Source organism: Musca domestica, unplaced genomic scaffold, assembly GCF_030504385.1.
Source record: "Musca domestica strain aabys unplaced genomic scaffold, Musca_domestica.polishedcontigs.V.1.1 1, whole genome shotgun sequence".
NCBI classification, from domain to species: Eukaryota; Metazoa; Arthropoda; class Insecta; order Diptera; family Muscidae; genus Musca; species Musca domestica.
The window spans coordinates 40,125,355-40,137,584 of record NW_026712114.1 but is presented as its reverse complement, the minus strand read 5'-3'; the positions used below and the strand labels follow the sequence as shown (position 1 = coordinate 40,137,584).

Here is a 12,230-nt window from a genome sequence, read left to right as displayed (position 1 = left end):
GAGATAAAATAAGTTTAAAAAGAATTTAATGCCATCCGCCATAAAGCAAAGAAAACATTTAAATATAAATTTGTATATCTACTTCGAGTTTCAAATAGAACATGTGAAACCATTTCCTTAAAAAATATTGACAAAATTTTCAGAATATCGAATTTCGAGTGATACAGTTTTTGGGGGCTTTACGAAAAAAACCTGCAACCAATTTCAGACTGCTGTTATTTCCAAGCCACTCGTCCGACAGCTGTTAAATTATTACAGTGACAGCTCATTATATTATTTACAAGCGTGCAAAAACATTTTGGTGAGAATTTTCCAGAAAAAAAAGTTATTCGTGATGGAATTCAAGCGTGATAGTGTGATTTCTTTATATTTGGCTGGAAAACCACAAGTGGCTATCGTTAGAGCATTCCAACATTTAAATGTGAATAAATCTTTTGTGTTTCGTATTGTAGCTCGTTACCGTGATACTGATAGCGTAGCCCGACGTCAAGGAAGTGGACGGAAGAAAACTGCAACATCAGCAGAAATGGTTCGAAAAGTAAAGAAGCGACTTTATCGAAACCCGCGTTGCAGTGGCCAAAAAATGACTCGTGAGCTAAAATGAGCTCGGGGTAAAGCCATTGAAATTCCAAAAAGTGCAAGAACTTACACCTCAACAGAAAGAAGATAGACTCAAAAGAAATAAAGAGTTGTTTCACTTGGCCGAAAGTGGTGAACTGTCGAATTTGGTTTTCTCCGATGAGAAAACATTCGTTGTCCAGCAGTTTGTAAACAAACAAAATGATCGTATTTACTTGCCAAAGAGGTCTGCAGAAAATGTGCACCTTCGGTTGGCCAACAGAACTCAAGCGCCGGCCATAGTGATGGTTTGGGCCGCCATAACAGCCGATGGTCGCTCTTCGCTCGTATTAATCGGCCGTGGCATCAGAATAAATGCCGAATATTATCGCGAAAATATGCTGGAGTGTGTATTAAAGCCTTGGGCACGCAAACATTTTAGCCGCAGACCTTGGACATTCCAACAGGACTCAGCATGCGCCACCCAAGAATGTTTACAAAATGAGATTCCTCGCTTAATTTCCAGAGCATAATGGCCACCAAAATCTCTGGATACCAATCCGTTGGACTATTGTGTTTGAAGTATTTTGGAAGTAAAAAATGCCACTAAAAATACCAAAGTGTCGATCACCTCAAGCAAGTGTTTCGCCGGGAATGGGCCATAATACCGCAGAACAACATTGGGGCAGCGTCTGACGGTTTCATTGGACGTTTGAAGGCCATAATTCGTGCCAAAGGTGACCAATTCGAACAAATCTAAAGAAAAATGTAACAAGAAAGAAAAGGCTATAGTCGTGCGGCCCGACCATGTAATACCCTACAACACTACAATATGTTAGAAGCCCCATTATTTCCGCATTCATTTTGGAAGACTTCGCTTTTGAAATTATGTCTAGATATTACGCTAAGAATTTTTCACATTTCACCATTCACATTTTCCCTGTTAGTTGGCGTGGTCCATTTTACAGTTAAATAATATCCAATGGTCATTCAAACTGCTAGACTTCTTCCCTGTCCTGTGTTGTAAGGTGAAAAAATATTACAAAATATACACTACAATATAAAAAGTTAAATTGAACAAGTAAAAAAGCAGTAAGTTCGGCCGGGCCGAACTTTGAATACCCTCCACCATTTGGAACGAATTAGAAAATTTTCAAAAAAATTAAATCCAATAAAAATTCTTTTAAAATCTTTAAAATATCTAATATAGGAAGGTGCCGATATATGGGGGGATATAGGATATTGAGGACCTATAAAGACAAATCTATGTCTGCGTGTAAAGTATTCACAAGGAACTCCTTGTATGGATTTTCATATAATTCCATTGGAAAAAGTGGCTAAAATCATCAAAATACCGAATATAGGGGAGTGCCGTTATATGGGGGCTATACGATATTGTGGACCTATATAAATGATTCTTCTAGGGGATAAAGTGCACACAAGGTACTCCTTGTGTGGATTTTCAGACAATTCCGTTGAAAAATGTGGGTAAAATCATCAAAATACCGAATATCGGGGGTACCGTTATATGGGGGATGTACGATATCGTGGACCTGTATAGAAAATTCTCTCTCAGGGGGTAAATTACTCGCGAGGAACTAATTGTGTGGATTTTAAGACAATTCCATTGAAAAATATGGCTAAAATCATCAAAATGCCGAATACCGGGGGGTACCGTTATATGGAGGCTATACGATATTGTGGACCTATATAGATAATTCTCTGCCGAGGTATAAAGTACCCTTAAGGAACTACTTGTGTGGATTTTCAGACAATTCCATTGAAAAATGTGGCTAACATCATCAAAATACCGAATATCGGGGGCACCGTTATATGGGGGCTGTACGATTTCGTGGACCGATATACCCCATCTTCGAACTTGACCTGCCTGCAGACAAAAGAGAGATCTGTGCAAAGTTTTAGCTTCCTATCTTAATTCGTTTAGACTGTAGAGTGATTACAACAGACGGACAGACGGACGGACAGGGCTAAATCGTCTTAGAATTTTACGCTGATCAAGAATATATATACTTTGTTGGGTCTAAAATGATTATTTCGATGAGTTACAAACGGAATGACGAACTTAATATACCCTCCATACCTTTTATGGTGGAGGGTATAAAAAATCGAATGAATGAAAAATATGAAAAAAAAAATCACAAAATACAACAAAATCTATATTAACATAATTATGGACATCTTTTTATGCAACTTTTTTTTGATTTTATATTTTATGCCAAGAGGGCATTCTAAATTGACAAAATTTGTCAAAATCGGATTACAAATTGACATGGACAGACGAACATACATAGCTAGATCGACTCAGCTCGGCGAGATAGGAAGATCAATTTTTTTCTATTACATATTCATGTTGAAATTTTTGTTTGTCAAAGAGTTGCGGGTGCTAAAATGCACATGATATTTTTCTGGGACTACACTATTTTCTCACGCCAATGACATCTTTAACTTTCATACTACTCTTTCATTGTTCTGAACTGGAGTGAAGGTCATTGCAAGTGTGCAATAGTCGTCTATGTTTATTATTTTATTTTGGAGTTTATTCAAATGTCAAGCGTGCCCATACTATATTGATAGTGTAATTTATTTTGTTTTAGAATATTTTGAAAAAATAATGAATATTTACCTACACGTGTTTCTTATGGTACAAATAAATAGACTTAAAATATTCATCCAGCAAAACATTCTCAATAATGATGTAATTCTGGTTCAAGCTACTCCAATGTCATTATGGGTGCAAGTGACATTATGTCTAAAGAATCTTGTTAACAAATAAAGTGTGGCCCATAAAATGTGTCGCTATTGGAGGCTTGTTATTCGTACATCTCACCGCTGGCTTTCGACCGTAACAGTCGCAAACGAAAGTCACGCATGTTAATTGATTTTTGAATGACGACAACAACGACAATGAACTAAAGTGAAACTGTCAAATTCCTAAATGCATAAATAAATAATTATCTTCGCCATTATCGAGTTATGAAGAAATATTTTTAAAAGTGTTGAAATGAACATACACACACACCTTTTTATGCACTTGTAATGAGTAAAATACAGCTATGTTTGAATTTATGGCAATATCATTTAAAAAATCTAAAATTTGCATTTTGCCTAAGATAAGGGAATTTCCGATATTTCCTTGTGTATATATTGTTTGATACAATTTTACATAAATGTGTATTATGTCTGTAGGACTTTTGGTATTTGGCCATGTAGGTCCACGTATGTAGGGCTATGGTATAGCCCCCATATAATGGTACCTCCCTTTTTTCGACATTATTTACCAGAATTGTTTGCAATTTGAAGTTCGTAATGGATACTACAGCCTATAACAGAAAATTGTCTGTACAGGTCCACGTCTTCGTATAGCCCCCATAAACCGATAACCCCTGATATTCGGTATTTGGATGGTTTTAGCGAAATTATTCATCGGAATTATTTCAAATTTTGTATTTAAAGTTCGTAATAGATACTACAGCCTATGACAGAAAATTGTCTCTGCAGGTCCACATCTTCGTATAGCACCCATATAGCGATACCTCCCAATATTCTGTATTTTGATGATTTTAGCGACATTATTCACCTCAATTATTTCAAATATGATATATGAAGTTCGTAATGGATACTACAGCCTATGACAGAAAATAGTCTGTGTAGGTCCACGTCTTCGTATAGCCCCAATATAACGGTACCTCCCTATATTCGGTATTTTGATGATTTTAGCTTTCGGCCCGACCGAAATTCGACGTGAGCCAAAAATAACACTTCGATACAGAATATACAAAAAAATCCTAACAACATCCGAGCACCTGGTTCTCTCCTCCTACATACCTCCTACACTAATAATATCCTTCATTTTCAATTTTGTGAGGATCGGCCCATAATTGCGACATGTAGCGTGATTACAAATTAACATGGACAGACAGACGGACGGACATAACCTAGATCGACTCAGCTGGGTGAGATAGGATAGGATACTTTCCTATGTGGGAAACCAATATTTCGAGGTGTTACATAATTTCTGGCCCAATCAGACTTATAATATACCCAACACATAGTGTTGTAGGGTATACAAATTCCGAACAATAACCAAGCGTCTAGTGCTCTCGCCCCACATACCGCCCTGACCTAAATACATTATTCTCTAACCAGAATCCCACTAACAATATATCAATCTCCACTGCGAAACCACAAGAACTCCATAATGTTTGCTATTTATATTGTCATAACTGTTCCGCGTATACTCATATTTTAATGGCTAACAGTTATTAGGTAAAAATAATACTTTTACTTTGTGTTGTTGATATGTATTGTTATGAAGCTACCACTCTTTCTAATGGACCTGTTCGTCATGTAGCAAATTATTTTGTTACGTGTCCGCTATGAGATTTACATAAAATCATACAAACAAAAGAACTCATCTGCGTTTACACGTATCATTGCAATTCGCAGTGAAATTGAAGGCGAAATTTACGATGTCTCATCTTTTTGCGGCGGTGATAAGACAGTTTGTAAAATGTGTTAATAATGTTAAGCGTTACGTACACAGGCAGTTACATTTAATAAAGTTCGTCATCTTTTAACAATAGCTAATTGAATAGAAAATTAATAATTGATGGAAAAAAATATCATCATGTAACCCACATATTGACTAAGTGTTATAACATTTCTCTTCATTCCAATAAAAAAAAAAAAAAACTGAAAGAAAAAGTAGAGTCTCAATAGAATTGTATTTTATGAATAGACGCCCTATAAAACAATTGTGTAACTCTACCGACATAATTGAGGACAAGTATCGATAACCAAGCATTTAACATTAGGTAAGTTAGCGAAGAAGATACTGTAGTGGGTATGACTTACTTAATTTCACCATATACGCTTCTAAGATTTCTAGTCGCAGAAAGTCATAGACACTAATTTTTCGTAATAGCTGTGGGCCGAGGGTATTAACTAATGAGATATTTAATAAGAAAACAAGTTAAAAAGCAATAAGTTCGGCTGGGCCGAACTTTGAATACCCTCCACTATTTGGAACGAATTTGGAAATTTTCAAAACAAAAAAAAAAATCCTTAAAAAATCCTGTTAAAATTTTAAAAATACCGAATATAGCCGTTTTATTGGGGTCTACATTCAAATTCGAAACTTGAAATAAACGGTGAATAATGTAGCTAAAATCATCAAAATATCGTTTATAGGGAGGTACCGTTATATAGGAGCTGTACGAAGACCTGGACCAGCATAGACAATTTTCTCTCACAGACTATAGAATAGAATAGATAGAATCCATTACGAACGTCAAATACGACATCTCAAAAAATTTCGGTGGGTATTGTACCTAAACTCGTTAAGATACCGAATATAGGGGTGTACTGATATATGGGGCCTATACGAAGACGTGGACCTGCATAGACAATTTTCTGTCAAAGACTGTAGTTCCCATTACGAACTCTAAATACGTAATTTGAAACAATTCCGGTGAATAATGACGCTAAAATCATCAAAATACCGAATTTTGGGAGGTACCGTTATATGGGGGCTATACGAAGACATGAACCTGCACAGACAATTTTCTGTCTTAGGCTGTAGTATTTATTACGAATCTCAAATACCAAATTTTAAACAATTCCGATGAATAATGTCTCTAAAATCATCAAAATACCGAATGTTGGGAGGTACCGCTATATGGGGGCTATACGAAGACGTGCACCTGCACAAACAATTTTCTGTCTTAGGCTGAAGTATCCATTCCGAACTTCAAATACCAAATTTGAAACAATTCCGGTGAATAATGTCGCTAAAATTATAAAAATACCGAATATCGGGAGGTACCGTTATATGGGAGCTATACGAAGACGTGGACCTGCACAGATAATTTTCTGTCATAGGCTGTAGTATCCATTTCGAACTTCAAGAACCAAATTTGAAACAATTCCGGTGAATAATGTCGATAAAATCATCAAAATACCGAATATCGGAAGGTACCGTTATATGGGGCTATATGAAAACGTGGACCTACATGGCCCATTTACGAACTTAACCTGCCTACTGGAAAAATAAACACATGTGCAAATTTTTAGACTTCTATCTCAATTCATTCGAGAAATAGCGTGATTACAACAGACAGACAGACGGACAGACAAACAGAAGGACTTGTCTAAATCGACTTAGAATTTTACGCTGATTAAGAATATACATACTTTGTTGGGTCTGACATGAGTATTTCGAGGAGTTACATATATACAAATCAGAAATACGATTTGGGTCTGATACATAGGTATAATTTACCAGATTTTTTGAAAAACAAAAAAAATCTATACAGCCCTGCACAAATGTTACCTTTGGTTTTTAATCGGGGACATTTGCCCTATATTTACGCTCTCTGTCATGCCCATAGGTATTCAAAACATTTTCTCAGAAAAGTTGTGGTCCATGCTACCCGCTATATATAATTCAATGGTTGTACAAAATGCTAGATTTCTGCCCTCTCTTACGCCCTAACCTTATGCAAAATTCCCTGTCGATTTAATTTTAATTGTGACCTGTAGTATCGACTCGAGATGATTCGGGTTGATATCGACTCTGGAGTATTCGGGTTGATGTCGACTCGGGAGTATTCGGGTTGATGTCGTTTCGGGTTCTCCGAAGTTTTCGGGTTGCTGTCGGTAGAAAATTTGATTAGTGGGAGCGCTAGGGGCTGGCTATGAGCATGGAGCTTGCAATGAGCGTGGATGTTGCTATGAGCATGGAACTTGCTAAGAGCGTGATTGAAGTGTTTGCAGTTTCCGAGACCTCGGAAGAGCCACACGTCTATTTTACTCGTACTTTGTCGGCGGAATTCTACAATTTCGGTGTGAATACTAAACTAAACTTCAGACTGCTATAATTTCTAAGGCACTCTTTCGGCAGCTGTTAAAAGTATTCCACTGATAGCTCAGTACATTGTTTACAAGCGTACAAAAGCATTTTGAGTCTTTTCCAGAAAAAAAGATATTCGTAATGGAATTCAAGCGTGATAGTGTGATCTCTTTATATTCGGCTGGAAAACCACAAGTGGTTATTATTAGTGGCATCAGAATAAATGCCGAATATTATCGCGAAAATATTCTGGACGGTGTATTATAGCCTTGGGCACGCAAACATTTCCAGCCCACAATGGCCACCAAAATCTCCGGATACTGTTCACCTCATCAAGCGCTCTGCCGGGAATGTGCAAAAATACCACAAAGCAACATTCGGGCAGCTTGTCATTGGCCGCTTGAATGCCATAATTCGTGCCCTCCACCAATTGGTACAAATTTAAAAAAAAAAAAATAAAATCCGTTAAAAATTCTGTTAAAATCTTAAAAATACCAAAAGTAGCCTTATATTAGGGTCTATGCGACGACGTGGACCTCCATAGGCAGCTTTTGTCATAAGCTATGACAATATAATAAAATGCGAAACTTAAAAAAAAAATCTGTTTATAATGTAGCTAAAATCATCAAAATGCCGAATATAGGGAGGTAACATGGGGGTTATGAAACGTGGACCAGCATGGACAATTTTCTGCAATAGTAGTTCTGTAGTATCCATTACGAACTTCAAATACAAAATTTGAAATAATTCCGGTAAATAATGTGCTAGAATCATCAAAATACCCAATATCGGGGTACCGTTATATGGGGGCTATACGAAGACGTGGGCCTGCACAGACAATTTTCTGTCATAGGCTATAGTATACATTACAAACTTCAAATGCGAAATTTGAAATATTTCCGTTAAATAATGCCGCTAAAATCATCAGAATACCGAATATCGGGGGAGCAGTTATATGGGGACTATACGAAGACGTGGACCTACATGGCCCATTTTCTGTTTTGTGCTGTAGTATCCACTACGAAAGTCAAATACCAAATTTGAAACAAATCCGGTAAAAATTGTCGCTAAAATCATTAAAATACCGAATATCGTCAGGTACCGTTATATGGGGTCAATACGAAGACGTTGACCTGCACAGACAATTTTCTGTCATAGGCTGTAGTATACATTACAAACTTCAAATGCGAAATTTGGAACATTTCCGGAAAATAATGCCGTTAAAATCATCAAAATACGGAATATCGGGGGACCGTTATATGGTGGCTATACGAAAACGCGGACCTACATGGCCCATTTTCTGTCTTAGACTGTAGTATCCATTACGAACTTCAAATACCAATTTTGAAACAATTCCGGTAAATAATGTCGCTAAAATCAGCAAAATACCGCATATTGGGAGGTACCGTTATATGGGGGCTATATGAAAACTTGGACCTAAATGGCCCATTTACGAACTTAACCTGCCTACTGGAAAAATAAATACGTGTGCACAATTTTAGCCTTCTACCTTAATTCGTTCGAGAGATTACAACAGACAGACGGACAGACGGACGGATATTGCTGAATCGACATAGAATTGTATACTGATCAAGAATATATATATACCTTGTGTGATCTAAAATGTATATTTCGAGGTGTTACAAACGGAATGACAAACTTAATATACCCTCCATACTATGGTGGAGGGAATAAAAAAATCTAAAAATTATGGCGTTTGACTTTGTTGCAGTGTTTTTATCTCCCCCTGTACATGTCGCAATTATCTTTCGATGCTCCCGAAATTTGCCAAGTGGGTGGGGTTAGGGTAAGATTTAAAGCCCATTGTTCTTGAGATGTACATTTAGGGATTCTTTCACACAAAAGTAGAGGCCCATTCTACCCGCTGTCCTTAAATCTAACTTCATGCTATATATCGTGTTCTTTTGTTACCATTTGTAACCTTTTTAACGGCTGCAAAATCAGGAACATTTTTAGTTGTTGGTCCATTTCAACCCCTAAAAATATTTCGTACATCTTTAAAACCAATAGGCCTAGACCTTCTGAGCCCTACCCTACCCTTAAAAGTATTACAATATTATAGGTCAAATTGAAAAATAACATGCGATGAAAAGTAAAAAAATATTACAAAATACTACAAAATTTATATTAACATCATTATTGGCATCTTTTTATGCGATTTTTTTTACATTTTATACAATTATGCCAAGAGGGCATTCTGAATTGACAAAATGTGTCAAAATCGGTCAAGCCATTCTTGAGATATGAGCATTCTAGCTAACATCCTCTTCCTTTGTATATAGAAATTGGTATATTTCGCTATAAAAACAAACAGTATTTGTTTACTACAATATTCCTTAATCAGAGAATATTCTTGAATAAGCTTTGTTTAGTTAAATAACTACAAAATTTAGCATCTTAGTACCAGAAATGCAACGTTAACCTAAATTATAGGAATTTTTTCGTATGTTTTGTAAATATTGTTCGGTTTTCTTCCGTATTCAGATCTAACACCCGGTTAGGTACGCATTTTCCAACATTTTTTTTATTTTCACTAAATCATCAAATGCTTTCAAAAACTTCATTTTTGGTTTATTGATCTTAAGCCTTAAAACTATGTAAATAAAACAAAAAACTTTAATTTAACTTAACAACTAAACACACACTATTTTAAGGACTAAGCAAGTAAGTTATTCCAATTGACTTTTTTCTATTTTTTTACTTTTTTTGTTATTATCTTTTCTTTGAAATCAAACCGTGTTTTAATGGAATTAACATAAATGACTGATTCTTTTGCTAAACAATTTGCCACTCCAACGCTTGCGCTTGTTGATTTTAAACTGTCTTTTTCGCATCCTTATATGGTTTCCAAGCACTATAGGCCAAATCAAAGTCACGTCCCCAACCAGAATGTCCGCCGGATGAGACTACAACTTCGTGCGATGATTCCTTACCTCCGCCGCTGAGCAGTTTCTTTATGCCGATAATCGAGGCCAATACCAGGGCCAGTTTGGAAACAATTAAAGCTTTACCGGCCAGCATGGCCAAGGCACCATAGGCAATGGGCACGAAGGTACCACCCAATAGCAATGGAATCATAATGTAAGCTCCGCCACCTTTTTTATCCTTCTTTTTACGACTCTCCACAGTGTTGCCCGAAATCGAATCATCCGGTCGCACATCAGGGAATCTTATCTGAAAAGAAAATGTTATGCTGCTTTTTACGAAATTCAGTAGGATTTAGTTGGTTCTACCTGTAATGTATGGCGCTGCAAGAAACCGGCAATATTCTTAACAATTAAATTTGTCAAAACTTGTTCTTTGGCATCCAAGGCCCTGGGCAAATTTGCCTCTAGCTCTGCCTCAGTTAGTAACGGCTTAGTCGGCTCTTCCGAATCATCGGCCTTCACAAATTGTATACCTTCCATTATTTTCAATTTCTTAGCTGAACGTTGAACTTTCTCTAGACCGGTTAACAATTTAACTTTGAGGCAGACGGATAGATTTTCAGCCGCACATTGCTGATACAGCCGATAAACCATTGAAAGATCCTTCCAGACATTTGCTGTAGTTGTTGCGCCGCCTGCTTGGGTTGTTTGCGATTGACCCTCTGGGTCGTCAGCAATGCTGTTTGCATGTTGCGACGTGTGTGACGAACTTGAACTTGAAGCACTGCGTGCCACAACCGACGTTTGAAGCCAACAGAAAATTATTGTTACGACTGCCACATGCCAGGTGTATTTAAGCATGTTGTTGCACTATTTTTGTTGAGTATTTTGTTGGGGTGATTAATTAAATTTTTCTTTTGTATTTCCAATCGAATTTCAAATGATCCTTAAGAGGATCATTTAGGGTAAAATTGTACGTTAATTTAAAATGTCTTGACTGCTTAGTTATATCCTTTTTTCCGTTTGCTTTACAGCCAATAATCCGTTTTATAATTCCGTTGCTACTGTCTAAACTTCTCTTTGTTATCACGTGACGTATTCTTATGAACTGATCCGATATTTTAGTAGCCCGTGTTTTTTATACTACCTTTAAGAAACCACTTAGTTTTCTTTTCATTTTCATGATATTTTTGTTGTTTTCGAACCATATTTTTAATGTAATTTGGCGTTGGTGTAGTTTTAATTTCAACATCATCATCTTCATCATTGCAATGGTGCTTTATCTGATGTATGATTTTTACGTATTATCTGCAGAGATCATCTGGTTCGGAGGGAGAAAAACTAAAAATAAATTGCAAAAACAACAACAACTTATCATATAAATTAAAAATTTTCTTTTTCATATGTTGGAAAGAAAATTGTGTACTAAACGTTTGTTTTAGTCTAAATCACCTAGCATGCTATATGCACTTAAAGAAAATAACACTAATAATATTCAATACTTAAATATATCAATTTTGGTTTAATAGGGAAATATAAAATGCAACAAGTAAAAAAGCTGTAAGTTCGGCCGGGCCGAACTTTTAATACCCTCCACCATTTGGTACAAATTTGACAATTTTCAAAAAAAAAAAATAAAATAAAATCGGTTAAAAATTCTGTTAAAATCTTAAAAATACCGAATGCCTATACGACGATGTGGACTTTTGTCATAAGTTATTACAATATTTTAATGCGAAACTTGAAGAAAAATCTGTTTATAATGTAGCTAAAATCATCAAAACACCGAATATAGGGGGTACCGTTATATGGGGGCTATACGAAGACGTGGACCTGCACAGACAATTTTCTGGCATGGGCTGAAGTATCCATTACGAACTTCACATGCGAAATTTGAAACAATCCCGGTAAAT

At 36.3% G+C, this 12,230-nt stretch overlaps 1 protein-coding gene across 1 annotated transcript; it reads right to left on the bottom strand.

The window, feature by feature from the left end:
* Nucleotides 1-9,996: 9,996 nt before the first annotated feature.
* LOC101890129 (uncharacterized) lies at nucleotides 9,997-11,394 on the bottom strand. The gene is made up of 2 exons (XM_005176836.3): nucleotides 10,684-11,394; nucleotides 9,997-10,624 (listed from the first exon to the last, which is right to left on the bottom strand). The coding sequence occupies exons 1-2, from the start codon at nucleotides 11,176-11,178 to the stop codon at nucleotides 10,265-10,267; spliced, it is 855 nt and encodes a 284-aa protein (XP_005176893.1). The 5' UTR covers nucleotides 11,179-11,394; the 3' UTR covers nucleotides 9,997-10,264.
* Nucleotides 11,395-12,230: the final 836 nt, after the last annotated feature.

Bases quoted from the DNA above. Each gene is read 5' to 3' on its own strand.
- LOC101890129 (XM_005176836.3), bottom strand. From the start codon at position 11,178: ATGCTTAAATACACCTGGCATGTGGCAGTCGTAACAATAATTTTCTGT. The intron at 10,625-10,683 runs GTAGAACCAACT...TTTTCTTTTCAG, and splicing joins TGCAGCGCCATACATTACAG to ATAAGATTCCCTGATGTGCG.